Consider the following 27,417-nt stretch of genomic DNA (forward strand, 5'->3'; position numbering starts at 1 on the left):
GAAACAAAGGGTATCTTTTTTCATATGTCAAGCAAGTAATGAAAAGTTCATGCTTAGGCGCCGACTCTTTTCTCATATGTGGACAGTTAGAGCAAAGAAATAGTTTGTGCAAACATGGTGGGTGCAATTATAGTGGATAAACTGTGGAGCTTATAAACTTTAAGATACAAAGTTTTTTAAAATAATATTAGCAAATGAGACAAGCAGTGTGTTTCAGATATTTTCATTTGCCAAAGATAACTAACTATATTATCAAGAATTTTGAATTTAGAAAGTTGAAAAACCAAAAAAGCAAAGTTCTCTGTATAACACTTATTTTTATCAAATGAGAACACATACAAATTTTGATATTTTCTAAGTTATAAAAACTCTCATGCCTTTTGCTGACTATTGAACGGCATTGTATGAGGATGAATGATATACTACATACATATAGTCACCTAAAATGCAGAACAACGTAACTTAAAAAAAATCGAAATTGAGTTTTTTAGTGCTTACGATTCACTATATCATGTTACATAGACGTAACATTAAATTTTTAGCTTCCGCTGTCAGATATAACCATTTTATAACCAATATAACCGTTTTATGACCTATAAATAAGCATTTTATAACCAATTCTCAAAATTTGAATGGTTTAATTACATCGTTTTTCCTTCGCCTGTCAACTTATAAAAAGTGATGTTAGGTTATTTTGCATTTTAGGTGACGTTATATACTATATAGCTTTTATATACTTTCTTGACTTTAGTCACAAGTTAGTTACAACATATTCAGAGGTAATATTACTTATTTACTTAGCGCTGCAATAATATAATTTACATTATTCGGCAATGGAGATTTTAAGCAATTATTTTTCATACGAGTATAAGTTGGAAACCTTCAATAGTAATTTTTTAAAGAGAATTTTGTATAATAAATTTAAAGTTTGTTGCCTTCTTGGCTGTGAGTTCATGATATTTATTTAACCAGATAACTTGTTTGTTAAAATATTTGCAATGAGGACCTTCTACGTTTATTTCCATCAAAAAGAACTAGAACATCGAAAGCTGGCAGCTGTTTGAGCGCTTAGCAGTCAGTTTAGTGCTGAAGCGAGCGAGTTAATGGTTTAAACGAGAAATAGAAAATAGAATTCAATAGAACATACATTGACCGTTTTTTAATTTGCACTATAGGAAGTACTGAATGATATACATACATATGAATGTATGTATAAAAGGGAATTTTACAATTTTCTGGAAAAATATTTAATAGCTTTACAGCTTTCATTATATTCACCAAAATGCCATTATATTTTTTTTATTTTACTGAAAATTATAGAATTTGTACAAAAACTTCTTCCAGAGTACTAAATGCTGCACGTTATATGATCGCACTTCAGGGGTTATATGTACATATATGTACATTTAGAATTTTCAAAAAATCGATTTTTTTTAATTTTATATTGTTAATGTACATATATTTAAGAATACATGAAGAAAATTCCATATCATTCCGGTGAATATTTTCAAAGTGCACATACACATTTGAGGCCCAGAGTGCTTGGAAGTGAGCTCCAAACTTTAAATGCGTTTTTCTCAAAATGCTGTGTTCAAAGTCGGTGACCAACATTACTCGAAAACGGCTAAACGCAGTAGTCGCAAAGCTTCTTAAATATATTTTTTTAGAAATTAATCGAAGATTCAAATTTTAAAATATTTTTGTTTGTTATATACAATTTAGGGCCAATATTTTGGTCAAAAATTTCTTTTTTTTTTTGAGAAACCGACAAATTTTATTTTGCTTATTCCTTAGATAACATTACTTTAACGAAATCTGTTGAGTTTTTTAATTTCAGAGGATCCTGTTCAGAGATATATTGGTCACCGCAAAACGTGTTTTTTGAGAGGGGCTTCCGGAGATCAGCTGTAGTTCCTTTCCAAGTAAATATTTTTATTAACACTAAGTCCTAAAACGTTAAAAGATATCATAATACACTTTCTTTCAACGGCTTCTGCATCAAAGGGTCTGACTGTCTGCTGAATATAGAATCGCTTTCTATCTGCCTTAAGGAGCAATGATTAATTTCATTACCTTTCCAACTCGAAATTTCTTTACTCGTAAATATAATCGACAGATTGCTTATATATGTAAATATATAAACTTTTTGCAGCACGTACATACATATGTATATATGTATGTATATAGATTATTTAGTTAAGGATTATTAGTAAGTCAACTTTACGTAAGTATATAAATAAGGTAAATTTCAATGCAAGGATTCATGTGTCTACAAGACGGCAATGCCTTCAATTCGTGACTAAAACCGGCACTGATACCACGTAAATGTAAAACACACGTACAAATGAACTACGATGAGTACACAGGAACCTTAATGAGAGGACAAACTACAACACCAATAACTCAAGGGCTTTCTAGGGAGCAATAAACGATGAAAATGCGCTAAAGATAACGAACTTCTTCAATAACACGACGAAGCCAACAACATAAACAACCATATATACATACATACATACACATTTATATATAAAACTACTTGCATATATGATTGAATAGTTGTTGGTGAATTGTAGATGTGGTGAGAATATGAAACGACTACAACGTGGGTAGATAAGAATATGTAACGTACGATATTACAATACGATAAAGCTGCTGATAAAGCTGCTGAGAGTAAATTGACGATCGTGGTGAACTAGCTACGAGCTACTCATTTATGCAGTGATGCATTTAGCTTGTGGGATGTGTTGTTGTTGATTAGCTGATTTCGTTGTTGGGTTTTTTTGTATTCGCTTTTGTAAAGATGTTGTTGTTGTATATAGTTATAAGTTAGCCAATTACATAACGGAAATTTCCAGCATGTGTTCGCATTACTGCTGGTAGTTATATTAGTTGTTGTTGTTGTGGTTTAAGTTTTGTACTTGCGATAGTTGCTGATAGGTATTTGTTGTTTATTTTTTTGTTTTTCAATGTTTCCAATTAATTGGCCACCGGTAGAAGTTTTGTAATCTTCGCAGTTGAATTTAACGCCGATGATTGTGTTGAAACTGCTTTTAAAGGCGTTGTTGTGATTGGTATTGTTGTTGTTGTTGTCGTGAATTGTGGTGTATTTAGATTATTGCTATTGGTAATAAGAAGATTTGGTGAATTCAATAAACGATTTATATTGTCGACTAAAGCAACAAGCTGTGATCGATCAACATCAACAGCCAACGGCAACGCATTCGATGAGGATGGTGGTTGTTCTGATGTGGCGGGTGATGCTACATCACCCTCAAATCTACCTATATAGGTGGCAGGTATGGTGGGTGGTGGTAATGTTTCGCCACCAATGGTGTTTGTTCGGGGTGGTGTGTTTAGAAGGTCGGATATAGATGGAGTATCGTTAGGATATTGTCTGGTTGGAGCTATGTCGGCAGGAGCGGGAGTTGTGGGTGAGGTGATGGTGTCAAATGTACTTTCGGTGGACTCTGTGGTTGGATTGACAGTGCTGGTACTTATATCAGTAGGATTAACATTATTTCTATTCTGGCTTTTAGCTCTAGGTATAACAAGTATGGAATCAACAGTTGTTGGGGGTAATGTTGTTGTTGTTGGTGTAAGGATCGTTGGTGTGGGCGTAGGTATGGTAATTGGACTAGTTGCGCTGGCAGTGGTGGGAGTTTCAACGGGCCGACTGGTAGTTGTGGTCAAATCGGTTGTTGTCTGGGTACTGGTGGTTGCCAGAGTAGTACTTGTGGTTGCCACCGTTGTACTTGTGGTGGTAATAGGCATTGTTGTTGCGATTGTTGTAATTGCTGCTGCTGTCGTTGTTGATGTTGATGCTGCTTGCACTAAACTCACATTATCTGTAGCAGCTGTTGGCGCTTGCGTAGTAGAACCACTCTCTGGTGGAAAAGTTGGCAAGGCAATGCTTACACGCGTGCCACCATTGCCATTTCCATTGTTCCCAGCACTTGTACTGGCACTATTACCATTCGGTGCACTAACATCGTTGCTGGTGTCATCATCATCATCTTCGAAATCGGCATCGAAGTCTGAACGTTCGGTGGTGGGTCGATTGCCGAGCAATGCTGGCAGTAAACTCGGTCCGGCAACACGTATAACCTGGCCTATAATGCGATTAACTATGTCGTCGATTTGCTATAACGGGAAGGTGGAAGAGTGCATAAATTCAGAAAGAACAACTACAAAAACACAGATACTACTTTGTGAGTCGTCTACGGTTTGCATTGCTGAAGATGAACGGAATTTGGATACTGGCATGAGTTCGTTGTTATTATTGATCCTGCGTCGATGCGTATGAGAGAGCGAGAGCGCTTTTGTTTGTAAGCCAATTAGGTTAACGTTTCAAATATATTTTTTAAAAACCAATTTGTTTTTTATATTTTTTGAAATGACAGCCCTTTGATGAGAGTTTTTTAGTTCGCTTAGCGGCAAGTAATTATAGTTATGCAATGGAAGACATGTTTAAATAAAATAATTTAAGATTAAAAGCAGCTCTTGTTGCTGAGCCAAAATGCCAACGGAGTAGCATATTTATTTCTTTTGGTTTGGTTGGGATTTGTAGCTCTTTCATTATATTTTAACTGTATTTTCAACAAAAAGTGTAATGTCAACAAAATCGACAAACATAACAGTAGTTTGTTGTGTAAAATCAGCAAAACTTGAAAAGCAGCTAAGCAAAGCAATCAAAATTTTAGCATATTTATAGAATTTTTTACAAGCTTTAAACAAAAGCGTGCCGGTTCTAAGTCGCAACTATTGGGAATTAGCCACAATTGCTTACAAAAACAAAATACACACAGAAATTGTGCACTTTAACTAATAACACATAACAAAAAATCTTAAAATTCCAAATAGAAATTGGTCTGTATATACTACGAGTACTTGGTATGTTGTTTGGTATGGTGTATGTGTGTCGGAGTTGGTGTTGCCAGTATTTTTATTGACACTTTCTTAAAGCTAAATTATTGTATTAATACTTTGTATTTATTTTCATTTGAGCTTTGTTTTTTTTAGACCTCCTTTGCAGCACTCAATTATTCTTATCTCGCTCGAGCCTTTCCTTTTTATATTACTCAGATTTTTTCTTTCGCCCAAATTCAGCATCTGGCACGAACACTGTTTCCGGTATTTCATCGGAGTCGTCTTCAGTTGCGGCTCCATCAGCTCCACTTTCATAGTTAAAATCATCGGTATTGACGCCAGTGTCATTCTTATTTGAGTCAGCACTGTTGGCGTTATTATCATTATCATCATCATCATTGAAATCTACCGCTGCAGTATTGTTGGCACGGCGCCCAGCATTCAAGGTTGGATTGAGGACAGTTCCCAGGATTATTGGACCCACTTCTTGTAGTAAACGATTTACAAAACGATTGACCTCTTCATTAATGGTCTGTATGTAGAAGTGAATTATCCATATGAGTTGTAAAAAATAAGAATTTGGTTGTCAAATCTTCAAAACTAAAAGCAGGAGAGGAGTTGGGACCTTTAGGGAATCCAATTTCGGTAACTTATCGGTAATTCATATTTTATAGTTATTTTGTATTTCAATTTGAGTTACATATTTTGTTCTGTGTATTCACACATTCGCGTCCAGGCTTTTGTTTTGTTTCTTTAGTATTGTGAGTAAGTCATCTTGTATAAATTAGTTGTTATTTATCATTATAATATAGTAAGACCACTAAAGTCGACCCAACTGAACTTTTACCACAAATAACTTTTCTGCACTCCATTGAAGGTCTTTAATTCGCAGAAAAGAACTTATTATCTTAACGAAAATACTTGCTTTAAACCCATTTATCAATCAGAGAGTGACGTACGGCGTACGTTGTGTCTTATACTTCTGTAGTTCTCTGACTAAGTTAAGGACTCTATCTACAATAAGTTCGAAGGTGTTGAGAAAGGTTATACTAGCTGAACGTGCACAATGAGCGCTTCTTATAAATATTTGTGACATTTTATGTTCTGACAGAGTGGTGATGCTAGAAATTACTGTCTATGGATGTATCTAAAATGCAGGCTCTGCTATTTTTGTGTTGCTCTCTTTCAGATTATTCGGATGAGAGTATAGTTCTTCGTAATCAAAAGGGGGAAGGTCTCTCATCCCAGGCTGTTTTGATCCTTTCATTGGGAGTGTTTTATATGTGGCGAGTTCCAAACACAGCGAACAACTCTGGGGAGGAATGATTCATATCACTTTAGCTCACCTTCAAACTGATGGTTTTCGGTTATCCAGAGGATACTTGGTCTAGTCGTTAGCAGAAATCCAATGCAGAATAACTCTTGCCAACAGGTGCTATTTCGGACTGAGTAGGCAATAAAAAAGTAAAGTCCTCTCTCCTCGAACAAAGACCTAACTCTACAAGTCACTCATCACCCCGTGCTGCTATATGGTACAGAGGCATGGACGATGACAACATCTGATGAGTCGGCGTTACGAATTTTCTGCGGATGATTTATGGTCCTTTGCGCATTGGCAACAGCGAATACCGAAGTCGACGGAATAATGAGCTGTACGAGATATAAGACGACATTGACATAGCGAATTAAGAGACAGCGGCTATGCTGGCTAGGTCATGTTGTCTGTATGGATGAAAAACTTTCCAGCTCTGGCAATATGCGACGTACTGTCCAGTGGTGGAAGGAGAGGAAGAGGAAACCTCCACTTTGTTGGGGAGATCAAAGGACCTGGCTACACTTGGAATTTCCAATTGGCGTCAAACAGCGGAAAGGAGCATTGCCTGACACACTGTTGTAAACTCGACTATAACCGCATAAGCGGTGTCTACGCCTATAAAGAAGAAGAACTATAGTTCCTCAAAGCTCAATGAAAAGTTTAGTGGGAATTCCACAGCCATCAACACTCTCTATACAAAAATGTTGGGCTTCTTCAGGGTTTTAAATATACTACTACATAGCACAAGGTCTTCAAATCTCTGAGGAGTGGGAGGTTTAGAGAGCTTCTAGTTTTACTAAAGCACATTTTGCTCTAATTGGTTTTAATGCGATAAGACAAAAACAAAGTATCCGTCTAGAATCAAAAATGTGTGACGAGTTATCTGCTATTGAAATTAGGCGCTTTTATAAATCTGTGATGAGCTCATTCACTTTATCGTAGAACTTTATAATCTTCATATCGCCTTTCATAAAATAATTTGGTGCTCTCGATGAAACTGCCATTCAAGGTTTGGTACCTGATGGGTTCTAAGTATTCTTCGACGGGTATGTTATAGAGCTGTGCAGTCACGGAGACAGTGGAGAGCAGCACTTCTGGATAGTCAGGGCCACGTTATATAAAACTATTGAAATGCAATTTTTTTTTCTCAAGTAAAGGCTCTTTGAAAACATAACTTGAACATTTAAACATTTTCTTTAAACAACAAACGCTCATTAAAAATCCAATCATCTGCTATAAAAGTGTAGAGACTACTCTTCGTAAGATAATTTGAGGAGCGAAGAAGTGCGAAGTTAGGCTCTGTCAAATTAATGAGCTCCAAAAGTAATTTGTAAATATTTCACACGCAGATAAGTCTCTTTTTTATTTCCTTATTTGTGGGTTTTCCGGTTTTTTCGAGTTGCTATGCAAGTCAAAACCTAATATATCCAATAGCAGAAAGCTGCATTCTTACAAAATTATACGACCACTCTATTTCTGCTGGAAGGAGTGTTCTTTGTTTATACGCTTATTCTTGTCAGGTTCAAGCACACCTCGTTTTATGACACTCTGTCTACTTATTTCCTTAAACTTATAGAGGGATAAAGAGCCGAGCAATTTTCACACATCCGATGTTTATACTATAGGCAAAAAGTATACTATATGTACGTGAAGAATTCAAATAAGATTTTTTTAGCATGCTAGTGGCAGAGTGAGCAAGTGATATAACTATTTGTCATTCAAGGGCAAACAATTGACAAAAGCTGTCATCACAATTGTCAATATGACAGATACGTCAGTACGTACTGCTGGTTATTGTTGTCGATTATTACTTATTATGCGCAACGGAATGTGTCCGTTTGGCCGCGACTTTACGCAAGTAGACAAAGAATTAGTGAAGGCGATGCTTTGCTTGATTAATCTTTCATGTGTCTTACATACTATTCTTCCTATACAGTAGTTATATAGATAAAGTTATAAGTAAATAAGTTATGCATGCTTATTAAAATGATAAAAAACATGTTGATTTTTCAAAAGTGTTTGATGAGCATTATACTTATGTAGGTATTTAAAGATGTCTTTGTAGTTTATGCCACTGAAATATTAAATGAAAGCATCAATATACCTTTGTGATGTCGGGGAATAGTTCGCGCAGTAGGCCAATCGTTCGTTTATTTCGTTCAGCAATTATTTGTTCCTGATCTTTGGCGCCAAGTGTCAAAACATCTATTTCCTAGAAGATAAGAGATAAGACGTAAGTTAGAACTTTAAAACATAAGAAGCAATTATATGTATGTATAATACAAATTTTGAGCTGAAATAAAAGGAACTTTTAGCAATCTATATCGCAATATATGCCTTACTTTTATACCTAAGGAAAGGTCTAAGGGAGCGAGAGAGGGTAAATCCTTGTCTAACTAAAGTCTAAACTAAAGAAACTAAAAAAATAACTTTTCATAATCACCGGTTGTACAGAGTATTTTTCGGAAATCAAAATTGACTTTGTTGAATACTAATATATGATTCCACTTTTTAACTGGGGCATGGTAACCCGATGGAACCAGCTACCTGGGTGCAAAGCTGTAAAAGTCATGTGCAGAACGGTAGATCGGAAGGACATACAATTTTTATTGTTATTCGATAGAAAAGTCTGTGAGAACATGTTAGTATTAGACTAACTGGTCACTGTCAAAAAAATTCAAGAAATATCTAGAACAAGGCACGAGGAAAACAATATATTATTTTTGTGCACTTGTCCCACATTGGCAAGACTACGCTGTAAGCATTTGGGGTCTTCACGGTATTATGCAATAGAGGAAGTGTCGATATTGAAGCCTCAGAGTCTATTAAAATTCACGTCAAGCGTAGGCATCCTAAAGGATGACTACTTTTAATGAACCTAGCAACTGAACTCTATCTGGAGTTGCAAAGGACCAAAAGTGATCTATGCATGGCTTATTGGTCTACCAGATTAACCTTACCTAAATTTGCCGCCATTCATGTAGTAAAATATGACAAAAATAAATAAACAGCTGACAATTTACGCTTAGTAAAAATTGAACGTTGCACGACAGAACAACCTGTCTTCATTATTGAACAATATTTCAACTTTCGTCAACATATTGATGCTAAATTTTGAAGCAAAATCATCCTTAGCAATGAAAAACATTTTCACAACGCGTCACTGTATGGTGGTGATTCAGAGCTGGAGATATAAATGGAATATACTGTTTTGAAAATGAGGCTGGTCAAGTAGTGATTGTTACTGGTGCTCGATATGGCTACATGGTAACTCAGTACTTGCAAGCCACCAATGAAATTTGTGAAGTTTAAGGAGACGATGATGTATTAGTTCGTGTAACACAACAATGGTTCGCTTGCTTCCGTTCTGGAAGTTAAAGTGTGATTAGAAATACGAAAAGACTTGTCGTGTGTGGTTACTCGTACAACCAGACGATACCAAATGTCATGATCGTGTACTCTCTCGTTATGGTGATTAGAATTGTTGCTCTAGATCGTGGGATTTCACACCATTAGAACTCTTTTTATGGGCTTATTCATAGTACTTTATGATACAAAAACAAATTTTAATCGAAAGACTAAAAATTGTGTTTTCTATTTAAATTAATCTTGGACAGCTTTGAATAAATTTTTTAGATTGGATCACTATAACATATACATAACTGCTATACAAACTGACTGATCAAGATAAAAATTTTGTATAGACAACTTTTTTGTTCGATAAAAGATATCTTCACGAAATTTGGCCAAGTTTATTTTACCGAATAGCACTGAAAGTGCTACAAGTTTACATACACCTAGTTCTATTAAATTTCGACACGTTTATTTGTTTCAAAATGGATAAATTTTGTATCATTTCAATATAAATTGTTGGACCAATAAAGTTTCATAATATCTATTAAATTTCGACACGTTTATTTGTTTCAAAATGGATAAATTTTGTTGTTTTTTTCTATCCATTTCATGATATGTATATTTAGCATTAAATATAGCATATCAAAATATTTTTTTTTTTACACAAATAAAAAAAATTTAAGTTAAAGCTTAAAATGGGCATAATTTATATCAAAAAAGTTTACGTACACTTATGATTGTTTATATAAATCAAAAGTAATTACAATACTTTTAACGGGTTTTGGCCTACATTTTGTTGCTATTAGTGTCCCTAGACATCGTTGTATGCTCCCCACTCAATTTCTTGTATTATTTCCGGATATTTTGACCCATTAAGTCCATGATCCAGCTTTTTGGCCTTATTCTGATTAAATTCGATGTTTTCGAATACGGTTTTCCAAAAAGTTCCAGATATTTTGAATAGGAGTAATGTCTAGCGATTGCGGGACCTATGGAGTTATTTTTATTTCCATAACAACCATTCACGTACAAGATAAGTTGTGTGTTTTGGGTCGTTATCCTGTGGTAAATAGAAATGGCTGCTATTAACAGCCGATTTAAGCACATTTAAAATTTAAATCTTTTTCTTAAAATGCTCAGATACATATGCTTATACATTTTTGAAATGTACACAAAAAAATAAATCCCCAAACAGTAAGGAATTTGTTGAAGAGTGCTGGTTATCATAGACGAGTCGCGCGTCGTAAGCCATACATATATAAGGTTAATAAAAAGAAAATGTCGGCGTTTGCTAAACAATATTTAAACAAACCGTATTGGTTTTGGGAAAACATTGTGTTCTCTGACGATTCAAAATTTAATAAATTTGGTTCGAATAGATCACGAAAAGTGTGGAGAAAGATCAATGAAGAGTCGCAAGGACAAAATGTATTGCCAATGGTAGAGCACTGTGGGGGTAATGTTATGGTTTGCGGGTGTATTGTTGCATCTAGAGTTGGACATTTGGACTTTATTAGTGAAAACATGGATAAGCATACGTATCTGAACATTTTAGGACAAAAATTTAAATTTTAAGTGTGCTTAAATCGGCTGTTAATAGCAGCCATTTCTATTTACCACAGGATACCGACCCAAAACACACAACTTATCTTGTACGTGAATGGTTGTTATGGAAATAAAAATAACTCCATAGGTCCCGCAATCGCTAGACATTACTCCTATTCAAAATATCTGGAACTTTTTGGAAAACCGTATTCGAAAACATCGAATTTAATCAGAATAAGGCCAAAAAGCTGGATCATGGACTTAATGGGTCAAAATATCCGGAAATAATACAAGAAATTGAGTGGGGAGCATACAACGATGTCTAGGGACACTAATAGCAACAAAATGTAGGCCAAAACCCGTTAAAAGTATTGTAATTACTTTTGATTTATATAAACAATCATAAGTGTACGTAAACTTTTTTGATATAAATTATGCCCATTTTAAGCTTTAACTTAATTTTTTTTATTTGTGTAAAAAAAAAAATATTTTGATATGCTATATTTAATGCTAAATATACATATCATGAAATGGATAGAAAAAAACCACAAAATTTATCCATTTTGAAACAAATAAACGTGTCGAAATTTAATGGAATTAGGTGTATGTAAACTATATATTGGTCCGCTTAATGTATCACCAAATAATATGGGACCAATTCAACGAGGTTAAAAACCTCCAAATCGAATATGATAATATAATAAGAAAATATTGACGAAAAAGTTATATCAGGTGAAGTATCATTGAAAAACAACAAGGATTTAGGAGCTTAATTTACCTCACTTGCTTGAGGAACTTTATAGGAAAAGTTGCAAGTGAGAGAGTGACCAAAATAATTTTAATTGAAAGAGAATTGAAAGAATTAACGAAATAATATCAACATAAAAAATATTTTGGCACAAAATATCGAGCCAAACTGTTGGTTCATATGTGCCTGGAGACTTTTCTCAGATACCAGATCTGGATTTGTATGTTGCAGATCATAGAGCGAGTGTTCAAAAGGAGTTTAACCTAACTGTCAGGAGATCAGACCCTTTGAAAGATATTGGGCGCTTGTAAAAAGAGTTATAAAGACTATAAAACAAGTTACTGACTTCAATAACCATTTTTCGAAAAAATAGTTTTCTTCAAGCAAAAAAATTGCTGAAGATGCTACTAAGAGGCATGGGAGGTATATAAAATTAAACTATTTATAAAAAATACTATAATATAACATATCAAATCATAACATAACATGCCATAAAATAACACCACATAATATAACTTAACATAACCTAACCTAACATAACACTCCATTAATGTTATAATATAAAGCAATCTTTACAAAAATTTTATTCAACCCCTATTTATTCCGCTTTCTTAATGAAATCGTTAATATTTACTATATAATGACGTAAGTTCCAATTGAATTGGTTGAACATACGTTAATCAGCATAACTCGGTCAACTAGTTGCGGCTGAATTGCGGAAGTATTTATTCGGCATTTTTAAGATCCGAAATTTTATTTCCTCCATTCAAAAAGTTAGCCTTAGAAGCAATTAAACCCAAAGCCGCTCGCGGTTATGCAATTAGCAGACAGATTTTTCGTTTAAAAAAAAAGTTTCGCCAATTTGCACATAACAACAATTTACTATAAAAATGCTCCATTGCACGCATACTTATACATATACATGTACATATGTATGTATATGTGTTGAAGCAAGTGTGTTTTATGTCTTGTTAATGATGTCAAAGTGTCATCAATTTTTTGATTTACTGGCAAAATCAATAAAAGTGAATAGCGTCATTAATTTTACGTCTTTGTATGGGGGAGAATTTTTTTTCACTTAATTTAAAGCGAGCGACTTTGACTTCAGCATTGGCTTTGGAATGCGCATTGATTTTAACGCCGACTCTAATATTTGTCATTAGCGTTACTCCTCAATTTGCCATAGCCGTGGCCGCTGCCAACGTGCGCATGCGTGCATATGTTGATTCATAAATATTTATATGCATGTATGTATGTATGTATGATATCAGTATAGTACCATCACCGTTGACTTTGTTTGCTTAGCGCGCTCATTCCAACAGTAAAGGCAACTAACTCGTCCACCTTAAGTCGGTGAAGGTCACAAAAATTGTTAATGCAACAATTTTTATCGTAAATCCATTTCATTATAATAGCGCTTTCGGCAATCGACATTCGACATGGCATTCAAGTGTGTAGACAAGCCGCAGTTGTGTGTCCATGTATTGTGCACATGGTGTTTTACATATATATTTATGTAGGTATAAGAGATGTATATAAAACATACATATATATTAATTAATAATAATTTTGTATGAACAAGACTTGCAACATTGTGCGCTGCATGGTGTATTTAGCTTTAATATGCCTTTCTTTATGCATTTGTATGTATGGATGTACATACGTATGCATTATGATTCTTATTGTGCTAATGTGCCTATAAAAATTCAAATTGGCGTGCTTAGCAATTAGTACTGTCTAATTCCAATTAAGCATTCTATAATGGTATTTAGTGAGTAGCGATTATTGGAAATACCTCTTGCTGGGTTGCTCAAGTAAGTAGCGGCGATTATTTTACACAATTGGGTTTGTTGTTGTCTACAATTACTACTACAGTTATGTTTATTTGTATGTAAATATGTACCTGTGTTTGCTTCTAAGCATTTATGATTGATTTGAAGTCGTAACAGTTGGATCATGAGTGAGAACTCATTTAATTAGTTCGTCATTGAGAGACATTGTTTTCTGAATTATTAGAAAAAAAACCTATAAGATATACTTTTTTCTGTTTGCGGCCAAATATGCAAAATAGTGCTGAATTATATTAAATGTTTTGGATGTGGTAATTAAAGATAGTCGTTATTCATATCATAGTGTGGAAATCAAGAAAGAAACTACTGTTCCGAGTAAATTGAAAACAGTTTGATTTCAGTTTAAAGTTTTTTCAAAATATATATGTATTTAAGGGTTGATTACAAAGTATCGTAAGACATTTAAAGAGACATCTGAAAATCATAAAACTAGAAAAAGTTCTCTGACAATTGCATAATAATCTGTTTGCTTACTCGTATTCATAAAACGTGGAAAATCTCTTTTTATGAATGTTATTTGGGAATTACTCAGAAGAACAAAATTTTGTTTAACGAATGATGTAGTTCCATACCATAAAATTTTCATAAGTTTTGAGCGCAACAAGGTTGGACTGTCCTTAATTACTATGCCAAATATGAGCACGATCTGTCAAATTACAGCAGCTGCTTAAGTCGATACATCTCGTCTTTGGACATGCTTGATCGTGCGAATTCCGATCCCACAATCACGGACAGCATTAAAACTGCCGATCAGATACGGGTTTATGAGTTTGACATGCAAGCAAGTCAACAATCATCGGAATGTAGGGGAAAAAACCAGCCGAAACCAAAAAAAAAAAAGACACGCCAAGCCCACTCAAGTGGATGTTCATTGTTTTTTTTCGATATTTTTGGTTCGGTGCTTCATAAATTTGTTCCTTAGGGATATACGGTCAATAAGGAGTTCTATTTGGCTGTACTGAGGCATTTGCGTGAGAACATCCCTCGAAAACAGTCGGAATTGATTCATTCGATCGAAGAGGTAAAACAAAATTCGCTGAAGGAGCTGAAGGTCATCCCAAAAAGTTCTTATTACAAGTGTGTCGAGGACTGGAAAAATCGTTGGCATAAGTGTACAAGGTGCGTTCCAAAGTAAACAGGACTTAAAACAAAAACAGAACATATGGTTTTTTCGGCAAAATCAATTTATTTATTTAAAATAGTCTCCTTCTACTTCAATACAGCTTTTTGCACGGTTGCACCCTTGACCGGAATGGCCGCCAGTATGCCGGTGGAAGCCGTTTGAATGGCCTTTACGTCTGCATAACGCTTTCTTTTCATGGGAAAATGCATTTTTCCGAACAGGAAGAAGTCGCACGGTGCCACATCAGGTGAATATGGGGAGTGGTTAATGGTTAAAATGTGATTTTTGGTCAAATAATCGTCCTTCGAATGTTGGATTCTGACCAATTTTTGGTCGTCAGACAATTTGTTCGGAACAAACCGTGCACACACCTTTCGTAAGCCCAAATGTTCAGCCAAAATGCGATAAATCGATGTTTTGGAGATGTTTAATTCCATTTCCATGAATTGCAATGATGATATCGTCTGATTTTTGAAGACTTCACGCACAGTTTCGATGGAATTTCCGATGATCACAGATTTTGATTGGCCCACATGTTGAACGTTATATATGTTCTCACGACCACTTTGAAAACGTTGAAACCACACGTGCACTCTGCTACGGGATAGGCAATCATCGCCATAAAGTTGTTTCATCAATTGAAACGTTTCGGTAAAAGTTTTACCAATTGCCAAACAAAATTTAATGTTGGCTCTTTATTCGAAGCTCATCTTCGCACCGATAACATAAACATATTGACTCTTAAAACGCAATAACTTCACTCCCAATCTATGAAATGTCATGATATTCTCACTGGACAAGCGATAAAGACAGCAGATTCTAACGACCAGTCGACATATAGATGGCGTCACTAGGGGGCGCTAGATTTAAAAAGTTCTGTTTACTTTGGAACACACCTTGTATTACATCTGGTAGGGAGTTCAATTTTTTTGTTATAATGTATATTGTTAGGTCTCCGGCGTTTCCTTCTGGGTGTTACAAACTTCGTGACAAACTTAATATACCTTACTCAAGGTAGATTTGCAATTTTTAAACACCTTTTCAGGTAGACAAAATAACAAAGTGCAACTACCAAAATTGAATCCATATTTTCTGACCTGAGATCATGGTCTGTTTTGTTTGATCATGAGTCTGTTTTAATAGAGTGTCAATGCTTTTAAGCTTACCACAATAATTTTTTCTGCTGAAAAGAGAAAAGTATTAAACCTTCTGAAATAAACCATTTAATAGCAGTCTAACAGATCACAACATTTTTGATTGATAACTGCATAAAATTGGCAATTTGTCGGCAGAAAAGTCAATCTAGTTAGTGACTCTGCGTCAAAAATACCCGAATGTGGACATAACAAAAAAAACGTTAACTTCCGCTGCACCGAAGCTAATATACTCTGCACAGGTGCATTTCGTTTAGTAACTATGTGTTCAGTTCACCTTAAATTTTGTGAACATACCATGCGAAAGTTTTCCATACAAGAACTTGTTTTCGATCGTTCAGTTTGTATGGCAGCTATATGTTATAGTGGTCCGATAACGGCAGATCCGACAATGAACAGCTTCTTGAAGAGAAAATGACGTTTGCAAAATTTCAAAACGATATCTTAAAAACTGAGGGATTAGTGCGTATATATATAGGCAGACGGACAGACGGAGATGGCTAAATCGACTCAGCTCATCATACTGATCATTTATATATATACTTTATAGGGTCTCCGACGCTTCTTTATGGATGTTACAAACTTCGTGACAAACTTAATATACCCTGTTCAGGGTATAAAAAGAAGGAGTGTAATTGGATGGCAGTACCCGCTAAACAAGCATTTTATTTCCAAAACACTCAGCGATTTAGATCCTCACGGTTGAAAAGGTTAGTCATTAATTACGATTATGATAAATGTTAACCTTGCATAAGCGAACACTGAAATGTCTTCGGAAATCGAAGGAAGTGTTGTGAAAAAATTGCTTTTATTAGAGTAAATGTATGTATATGCACTAAGAACTCGCGCTTTGAATATTTTACGAAATTTATAGAAAAAAATGATTTGCATTTAAAATTTTGCTATATAATTTTTTTTGGAATCTGTTAACTATAAAAATATTGCTGCTATAAGTAAACGAATATTTTAGTAAGCATATTTATATATCTTACTATAACTATAATAAAGCAACAGGTATTGTTATTTATTTAGTTTACTCATGCCTATTAGTTGTATAAACTGTACAAGTAATCACAGCAAATTAGTATTTGCATACAAATATATTTAAGTGCAAACTAAAACTATGAATTATTAATCCCGGCAATAATATTGACTTCTATTTATACACATTCATTGTGTTGTCCGGAATGCATGCGCAATAAAAGTATATTTAATCAATTGAAAACTCCGCTCAATTAAACGAACTTAATTAGTGGCATTTAAATATGACTTCCAAATTGAATATGAAACTATTACATAGGCAATTATGCAATATTTGCTGTGAACCTTTATCTGCTTGTCGGTTTATATACATACATAGCTATGTTGCGTTGTAAGTTTGAGAAAAACTTTGACTGGTAATTTGCTATAATTCCATTTAATTATTGAACACTAAATCACGCATAGATCGGAGTCGGTTTCGCAGATTGAAACCAAATGAAACTTTTTGTTTTTGTGTGTGTGCAGATGTTGTTTAATATTTATGCACAACATACTCGCAAAGGCGTCCATTCAAAATGCATATGTATTAGTGGGGGAAAAAAATAAGTGGAGCAGCTAATGAATTGTATATCTGTTTGTTGCTTTTGTTTTTTTTTTTTTGGTACGGTCTGTAATTGTTGTAGTGGACTTTCAACTATTACGTGTGTGAATATTTTTTCTTTTATTTTTAATATGTCTGACACATTTTGTTTGATTGAAGCACAATTATGATTTCATGCGCAGGCGCTTTGTCTTCAGCTTTGGCGGCGAAATTGACACAAATTGCAAAATGCGGGGAAACAAGAAAATATGTAATAGACATTTTTGCAAATTATGAAACTTTTATTAAAAAAATTGTGTTTAATAAAAAATATTTTTAATGAAACATTATGAAAAAATTATATAATAAAATTATAAAAAAATATTTTTTCATAATTTCTCATTAAAAATTATTATATACTATTAATTTTTTTTAATTTTAATGAAAAAAATATTATTTATTACATACTATTATTATTTTTTTTTAATTTATACTTTGCACAATTGTTTCTAAGGAAAAAAGTATTTTTTATTATATAGCATTATTTTGTTTTTTTTTTTTAATTTTAATGTAGAAAACATTTTTTTACAGTTAATTTTTTTTTAATAAAAATTTGGTAATTTTTAATCTTCATTAAAAAACTTTTTTTTTGATTAAAACTTCACCAAAAATATTTTTTTCATTTAGAAACCTTAGATATGAAAAATATAATTTTTTATTATTTTAAAATTGTGAAATGTTTATAAAAATAATTAATAGTGTACATGCATATTAAAAAAAAATTGTGAACATTATGAAAGTTGTAGGAAAAAAATTATAATATATAATGATTTCATTAAAATGTCTTTTCTTAAAAATAGTATTTTTTTTATTAAAAATATTATGAAAAATATTTTTTTTCACCAAAAATATATATTTTCTTTCTCCGATAATATTTTTTTCTTTTAAAAAATTTAGGAAACTCAGATAAAAAAATATTTTTTTTATACGAAAAAAAAAATTTGTGCGCCCAATTTGGCACTTCGTCTGAGTTAATATTCGTAAGAATTAAATTTATCAATCCAATAATTTTAGCATAAAGTCGTACATTAAATTATACAATCACTCTTCTAACACCAAAATATATACAATGTAATACCTGATTATATATCTGCACACTAAGCGCACGGCTTAAATTGTAATGTGTTCATTAAGGTTATTATTTGAATTTAAATTGAGTGGAAAAATGTTTTGCATTTGCAAAACTGATTTGTGCGCATGTGCGTGTGTCTATTTCTACTTCGTTCGCTATATTTCTTACGAGACGTGAACTGGCACATAATCAAATTTCATTTATGCCGACATTTCGTTGCTTTATTTTGTTCTGTTTTTGCAGAAAATACCAAAAAACGTATTAAAATGTAATAAATGTGTTAGAAAAAAACATTATTGAGACATGCATGCAAATTATCGGCTCAAGAAAAGCAGTTTCGTGCTAGCGTAGACCTCGAATACGGCGCACTTGCTTATGCAGCTAATGTGTCTGGTTAGCTTAAAAGGATATATATGTATGTATATAAGTATATATACATCTATATAAATATGTATAAATATGTGTATAAACGTCTGCGTCTAAGAATAAAAACAAAACTTGTGCCCAAATGAATTTTTTATGACATTTGACATGCTAAATGGCGGTAGGCAGGCGATAAAAGTGAATGTACGATGATTAGACTTAAAGGAATACTACTTATTCTTTCAAAAAAAAAAACATAAAATTTCCCAGAAAAATTATTTGCTTTTATGTTTTTCAAATGTAAATAAACAAAGTAGCAAGTTTAGTAAAATTAATTTAATATTTGAAATGAAAATTTATAAGATAGAGAACAAAACAAATATATATTAAATATAACAGGACTTAAAACCTTAGTAAACTTTTGACAACTTGCAAGCAAACTATGAATCTAAAACACTGTAATTTTTTTGAAATTTTGACTCTTCTCAGATTCGAACACATGACTGTCATATACTCAACAAATAAGTCCCCAGCGGCCATCTAATTCACGTCTACATAACTGCAGCTGCACAGTAGCGCCGGCCAGTAATAAAGTGCCAGTCAGCGCGCATAATTGCGATATCACATCTGCAGACGCTCATGAAGTTTGATGAATTTAAACGCAACGCTCTCAAGCCGCGACTAGCAAACGTCACGTCAGCTAATAAAGTCTGCCAAAAAATTGTATGCGAAATTCGCAAATCGCTTGCTGCAATGCAACTTACAGCACTCCACTAAAATATATTAAATCATAAATGCTATTATTTTGAAAAAATTGTTGGCCTGCGCGCTTCGACAAATTACTGCTAAATAATATAGACAACAAAGCAATTCGGTGCACAGCAACCACAAAAGCGAAAATAGAAAAATACAACAACAAAAAAGGGGAAAATGGTTGCCGAAATATTGCTGCAAGCATAAGCTGTGCCAACAAATGCTTAACAAGTTGTCGTTGCCGCTTTAACTGCTGTGCACTTTGCCAAAGTGCGCGTACTTTGGCTCGCGTTCGTCGCTTAAGTCTTTTGTATCGCTTGAAGTGTGCTGGGTGTTGACTGCTGAAGGTGACTTTCGGCGGCACTTCATTATGTTGCTACAGCTGTGGAGGCATCTGGTGCTGATTGCCTTGCAGATAGCTGTATTTGTTGTTGTTGTAAGATATTTTTACTATTATTGATATATTTTATTGTTGAATAAATTTACGGAAATTGTTTATACATATACATATACTATATATATATATATGTATATGAAGGAAATCTTATAGATTTAGATAGCAGAGAGTTCAACTAAGGTGATGAGTAAGGTTAAAAAGTACTTCGCATACTACTTCTGTTATATCTCATATAGTTTTTGAGTTCCAGCTACTTAAATGATAGCCGCTTCGTTGAATTGGCTTCAACTGTTAATTTTTAAATTTACTGCAGTGCTAACTCGAAGACAAATGATCCGATCATAACGAAATTATTTTGCCTGTTTCTACATACAATGGCCGATCGGTTTCTTAATCTGATTATGAAGCGAATATTGTATAATATCTTATATTTTAAGAAGAATTTTTTTGAATTTCATCCACGGAGAACCCGGAATCTCTACAGAAGTGGAGGACCTGTTTTTAGTGCCGTCGAAAATTTCGCAAAACTCAACATTTAATTTTTTCTCAAACTTTCACGTGTATAAATTTAATCTGAAAAATTCGGAACAATTTATTTTCAAAAATCGAAATTTTTTACGCTGTCATATTAGATGTACATACCATTACATTATATTTTGCTCTTAACTTTTGAAATAATTTCTTCATAGATCAATCACTTACACCAACAAAATGTGTTTACGATAACTTGGCAAAATATTATGTTAATACAAAAATATCATAGTCAGCATATTTTCAAAATCAAAACTAAAACCTAATTATAACATTATTAATATGTTAATATAAAGTTGCTTGGGTACTTGATGGTTTAGCAAATTGTGTTGACTGAATCGAACAGCTGAGGAATTTTGACTAAAGAACTCATTTGATTTGATTTTTTTTTTTGTATAATTACGGAATAAGATAGACTAGGAATAACAAGAAATCGAAATTTTGGGCTTGAAACACCCTTTAGCGTTCTAAAAACATTCAGTAGCATTTTTTTTTTGTATAAATAAAATTTTTTGTTTTAACACATTTTTAATAGTTTAAGCCTTTAAGTCCGAAAGTTGTTTGACATCGTTTAAAAAGTCAAATACACATCTGGAGGAAAATTTGAAAGAGATTTTAGAAAAGCGTGAAGAATTTGAATTCGATATACTAGAAAGTGCTGCTATGTCTCCCAATAGAAATGGAGAAATATTACATTCAAGACGTTCCTTGGAAAAAGTCCGAAGAAGACATTAACATAGTAAATAAGCCAATTCAATATTTCAAAACGTTTTTCGATGATGCTTTACTTAAATTGATTATGGAACAGACCAATATGTATTCCCTCCAAGAGTCCGGTAGTGAACTCAATTGTTAAATAAAGATATTCGTCGTTTTTTTTGGAAATTTGTTGTACTTTAGCGTTGTCCAGCTGCCAGTTTTTAAAATGGTAGAGTTTCAAGAGTTCAAAGTAACCGCAATTACAGCTTCGGTGCCGAGAAATAAATTTGATGAAATAAAAAAAATTATCTATTTTTCTGATCAGTCGAAGTAACCATTTAAAAGCGATAATAATTATAACAAATTATGCAAAATTCGTCCACTATTATCGTTGTTCAAAGCTTCGCTAATAGGAACTGAAAACATTGACGCGCGCAGGTTCGTCAGGAACTATTTATGACTTGCCCTTCAAATGGACTCGGCATATCATAGGACACTGTATTATACTAAGCGTACGGAGGATGAGTTTCAAAATTACAAACTGTATTTTGATAATTATTTCACTCCATTAAGCTTTCTTTGGCTTTAAAAGAAATGGGGATATTTTGTATCGGCACGGTTGGTAAAAGTCCATGGGGTTCTCTGAGATTAAAACGCAGGCCATTCAGTTCTCTTAACTCTCAGTACTCATTCAGCTAAAGATAAACGAAACTAAGTAAAGAGCCGCATAACAAAGTGTCTAGAAAAATATTGACAGCGTTGCAGCTGATGTATTTTCGAATACTTGGTATGCAAAATAACTATTTTATGGCATATTAAAAACAGCAAGACGCCTTTAAACAATCCGCTTAAACTCCGAAGCAATTAAATGTAATTTGCATGTATTTTGTTGTCACTGGATATAACGATTTGATATTTGAGTTAAAAATTACCAACTTCACTCCTAGTTATGACAAATAATGCCACAGTAATTGCGACTCTAATATGTGGCATAACATGTGAGCTATTCGCATAAACGCAACTCGTCGTTATGGCATTCTACTTTCAGCTCGCAAGTCAATATCCGACTTCAACTGGTCGGCGCCTCTAAGTGAAGCTATTAAAATAGATTTAAGCTATGTGCATACACACACTAATCCATAATTTCAGTTGGTCGATGTGCATACACACAATGATGTATAATTTCAGTTGGTCAGTAAGCTAGCCGTTCACTCCTTTGTCCAAGTGAGTGATGCCGAACGCAGTGTTTAACTATTTTGCGCTGATTGCTTGAATAGTAGTATATATGTGTGCATACATATATACAAATAATTTTTCCATGATTTTTACAAATTTTCGTTTCTGGTTTTTCATAGCCAAAAATAAAAACGACTTAATAACTTTAAGCTGTTGCTTTGGAGGATATTCAGTCAGCAAGACCCGACCGGCATGTTAACACAACGACCGTGTTATTGCTTACATAAATACATATATATATATGTACATATATATATGCACATATATGTTTGTGTGTGTAGCGTACACTCTCATTTTCAGTCGCTTGCCAACTGGTTAACTGGGCAGTGTCTCAATGTGTCATTTCCGCGCATTTTGGTTATTACACGCATTGAGCAGCAGGTTTTGCAGGATTTCGTGGCAACTCGTTTTGCCTATATGTGACAGCGAACCTGGAGACCCACATTTTATACAAACACAAAAGGCAACAATTTCCAGTTGGTGGACAATGAAAATTGGTTTATATAGGAAAAAATAAAAATACTTTTAATCGTTGTGTGTGATTGTGTGAGGCGTGAAGATAAGGACATAATATGAGTCACTCAATATTATAAGTGAACGTATGTACATATATGCTGACAGCAACTTGCAGTAATATAGTTGAATGTAGTAAGGTTACTTGTGCAGTTTACCAAAGAGTACGAGTGTCTTATACTAAAGTGGGCCAGATATGACACTATTACGAGAATTCTTGTTGCAGTTCAAATGAAACTCATACATAATTATTGAGTTTTGATATACAGTTTGTAATAGTAAATGGAGTAGATGTATGTGAGATTAAAGCTTACCTAACGTTGACAATATTGAACTTAATGCTTTAAGGACTAGTTGAAATGCGTAAGTTGCCACACTAGTAAATAATATGCGAGAATGTTGTCGGAATAAATTTGATGCTTGAATTCCTCTAAATAACCAGCATATACACGATATATATAATTTATAGAAGAAAAAACGCAGTTGGTATTTCTGCTGGAAAGTTTTACAAATGTTGTTAATTTGTGTGACGATTGGCTTAATATAATTCGCCTATGAACATGTCTACTAGCTGAAATATTGCATAAAAGCGTATCAAGAAACTTTGCGAGGCCTCATATATTATGATTCACAATATGTACCAGGTCATGCTAAATTCATATTACCATCGAAAGAGATGTACCTTCAAGAAAATCAACCCAACTATGTTGGATAAATTGAAAACTCAGTTTAAAGTTCTACGAGGGTTCACAGCTAGAAACAACAAGATTGATTATTCTATGAAGTATTTCATTTCAATAAATCCGAATATTTTCCCGGATATGTGAAAAAGGGGTCATGTCGTACCAAATTCAAGACGTGGAAAGATCCAACTGACAGCTAGCAAAGTTATGACGTATATACCATAATTTGTAATGCCCTAGAAAATATTTTCATCGAAAAGCAATATACGTATATAAAGGGTTTTTTCATAGGGACGCTATAAAAGTACCGATAGGGACAGCATGCCATATTTTCCCCGCTCTTTGGAAATTTCTCTTCAGTAAGGCTTGCCATTTCATCATTGGAAGATATACGATCCAAAAACAAGTCTAAATAATTAGAACTTACTACAGAAATTCGGAGTCAGTTACCTCAACTTTAAGAGCGCTACGTTCAATTTTTAGTCGTGATAAATGTCCTGTCAGATCAACAATTAAGCGTCTAATGGGAATTTTTGGAATTTTAATCTACAGGCATAATACAAAATGTTCTCCTGCCAGTGAGACAAAGAAGTGCCCATGAGAACACTGCTGCCGCAAGCTCATCAATTGGGGAAGATCCAAATCAAGCCTTCACATGTCGTTCTCAAGCGTTGGGCATCTCTGTGACGTCGTTGTGGCGAATTTTGTGAAAAGATCTTGTCCTACATCCTTACAAGTTTAAATTGACGCATGAACTCAAGCCGCTTCACCACCAGAATCGTCGTATGTTCGTGAATTAGGCTGTGCAACAACTTGAAAATTATCGGGATTTTCATCCAAAAATCATCTTCAGCGATGAGGCTCATTTTTGGCTGAATGGCTTCGTCAATAAGCAAAATATGCGTTACTGGTCAGGCAGCAATCCACATGTACTCCCTGAGTCAGTTCGGTGCGGTTTATGAGCCGGCGACGTCATTTGGCCGTACTTCTTCCGTGATGATCAAGATCGGATTTATTGAAAACCAAGTTTGATAAACGTGTTATCTCACGAAATGATCCAATCAATTGGCCGCCTTGGTCGTGTGATTTGATGCCGTTGGGTTATTTGTTGTGGAGCAACGCCAAGTTTATGGTCTAATGCCAACAAACCAGCGACGATTGATGAGTTTCGCAGGAATATCGAGCGTAAAATTACAGCAGTATCGGTCGATTTATGCTTGAAAACCGTCCTATTCAAGGCTATTTTCGAGTCGATGCAGATTTTAGCATCCAAAGTCTCTGCAAACAGTCAACAAGATGTCACAAAAAGGTGGAATATTCGAAAAGCTATGAAAATTATGACTTTTATTTTTTCATTCTACGATCTTAAGCCTTTTATATTTTGGGCTATGTTTGTTTTTTTGACGCTAAATATTACAAAAGTGAGTTTCCTCTTAAGATCTCAGCATCGGTCATTGGCGACCCAATTCATTCGATTTCGCCATAATTTAATTGGCTTTTGACAAAGTACTTTTCTCTTTCAAAAATGATTTTTTCTCGATTTTGTACCTCAATCGCTCCAATAACGATATATAATAATTGCTCATGATGTTTTTTTTCTTTTTCAAGCTTAAGAAATAAGTGTATTTTTCCTATGAGACAGGTATTTAACTGTAATTTCTTCAAAATGGCTATTAAAATCTGTGCTTGGCAATGGAAAGCACCGCAACTGATCATGATTAGCTTATGATAATTTTCCGAAAAGTTATTCCATTGTCTGCTTCCGCTTAATGAAATTACGGAATTGTTTGAAACTAAACCACTCCACGACTATTTCATTTACTTTACATCTCTGAAATAAGTGCCGCCATTTCACCTCTAAAAGCTTATCTAATAGCAGCTTCGAGTATATAGTAGCAGAGAGCAAAGTAAAAGTTGGAAAAACTAACCAAACACGCAAATTCGTGTACTTTCGGCGCTTGTTGACATTTAGCATCATTTTAAGCAATTAACGTACAACAACAGTAGCGTACGAGTATAACGCAGGAAATGGGTTGTAAACAAAATTCACACTTTGCACAATTCAAGCAGCAGCACTGCAGTAAGTTCAGCTCACTCTACTTAACCAACTGCGGTTGCTGCTTTCGTACGTGCCCACTAACACATGCATGGATATTTGCTGGTTCAGTTACTAATGATTACTGCGGCGCTGATGTAACCGAATCGCTTGCATCGTATTTAATCTGACAATAGACTTACCTTGCCATCTGAAAGCGGAATCTGTAACACATCTAATTCCTGGTTGCCGGCAGGCAACGGCACAGCGGACACGAGCACTACGGCGGCGCTGCACAGGCAGGCGGCGATTGCAAGTAAATGGTGTTGCCTCATAATGTCTGTGTGTGTATGTGTGTGGGTAAGTTTGAGCACTATTGGTGGTGATGGTTGACTGCAAGCGATTAATCTGTGTGTTCAGGGCTACTCTAGAAGCACTACGAAGCGTTTGCGTTGACTAAAATAAACTCTGAAAAGGGAGAAGATAAGAAAGGCAACGTTTAATTAGGTACTGTTGCGGCATTTGTTTTTTTCTTTCGAATTTCTATATATATACATTTGGTTCATTATAAAATTAATGTGAGATAAATATTTACACAAAACTTGTTTGTATTGGTTGAGCAATATATTTAAGTATTTTTATTATTGAAAACTTTTATTGGACTTTATTTTTATTATACTTGATTTGATCCAGTTTGAAATAGTTTAATGACTTTATTAAAATTAGATATTAACAAATTGAAGTTAACATATTGGAAGTTGTTAAATTATGTGAAGCATACCATATCATGAATGAGCAATACCAACTAAAATAAAATATACAATAACTAGTTGATCCACCCACATGTGCATTGATTCTGTTATACATAAAAAACTATTATAATAAACAATTTATTAAAGTGAAAAAATTAGTTATGTGCTAATTGAGAAAAAATCTTTATTGCTCGTATAAGTATCCTGGGAATTATACTTGAGCAATAATTTTTCAAATTTTTTCCTCTTCCTAATTAATTATTATAATATGTTTTTTAACCTTGAACAGGCATGTTTAAAAATAATTGTATATGATTTGTTTCAATTTTTACATAATGGAGATATAAACTACCCTATCTTTTAAGTTGGATCAAACGGGAGACAGAGTATTAAGTTTTATTAAAATCGATGCTGTACTTTAGGAGTTTACCCCGGAAAAAACATGACACGTGCTAAAAATGCCTTTCTTATCAAAGTTCGAATATTGTCCGAAAAAATAACTGTAAATTCGAAGATTCCAGAAATATCTATGGCACTCACGTGCGTTTCCGGTTGGTCATTGAAATAAAAGCACTTTTCATTTCTTTGTCTTGCCTAAACAAGTGCAGTTTTTTCTATTGAGAAAGTACTAAAAATAAACAAATAAATTGTTTTCGAGTTACATTAAAGAAAAAAATGGGAAAAGCTACTATTCTGAGCTTATTGGAACGTGAAAAAGTGGACTTATTTCACGCTCCAACTATCTAAATGTCCAATCGCAACAGTTAAAACGCAGCTCCAGAACCGTTGATAGATATTGGAAGGATC

At 33.9% G+C, this 27,417-nt stretch overlaps 2 protein-coding genes across 3 annotated transcripts in view; one reads left to right on the forward strand and one right to left on the reverse strand.

Moving 5' to 3' along the window:
• LOC126759225 (zinc finger protein 383-like) overlaps nt 1–20,272 on the forward strand; it is a 46,608-nt gene extending 26,336 nt beyond the window's left edge. Inside the window, 2 exon segments of the mRNA XM_050473929.1 lie at nt 1,838–1,922; nt 19,501–20,272. Coding sequence (XP_050329886.1) covers nt 1,838–1,922; nt 19,501–19,536 — 121 coding nt within the window. The 3' untranslated portion in view covers nt 19,537–20,272.
• The window catches only part of LOC126759226 (uncharacterized), a 47,188-nt gene that overhangs the window by 8,160 nt on the left and 11,611 nt on the right, over nt 1–27,417 (reverse strand). For both annotated transcript variants that reach the window (XM_050473930.1, XM_050473931.1), the window contains 2 exons: nt 26,062–26,326; nt 8,286–8,393 (listed from right to left, as the gene is read on the reverse strand). In XM_050473930.1, coding sequence (XP_050329887.1) covers nt 8,286–8,393; nt 26,062–26,193 — 240 coding nt within the window. In that variant the 5' untranslated portion in view covers nt 26,194–26,326. The remainder of the gene's footprint in view (nt 1–8,285; nt 8,394–26,061; nt 26,327–27,417) is intronic.

Source organism: Bactrocera neohumeralis, chromosome 5, assembly GCF_024586455.1.
Source record: "Bactrocera neohumeralis isolate Rockhampton chromosome 5, APGP_CSIRO_Bneo_wtdbg2-racon-allhic-juicebox.fasta_v2, whole genome shotgun sequence".
Lineage (NCBI taxonomy): Eukaryota > Metazoa > Arthropoda > Insecta > Diptera > Tephritidae > Bactrocera > Bactrocera neohumeralis.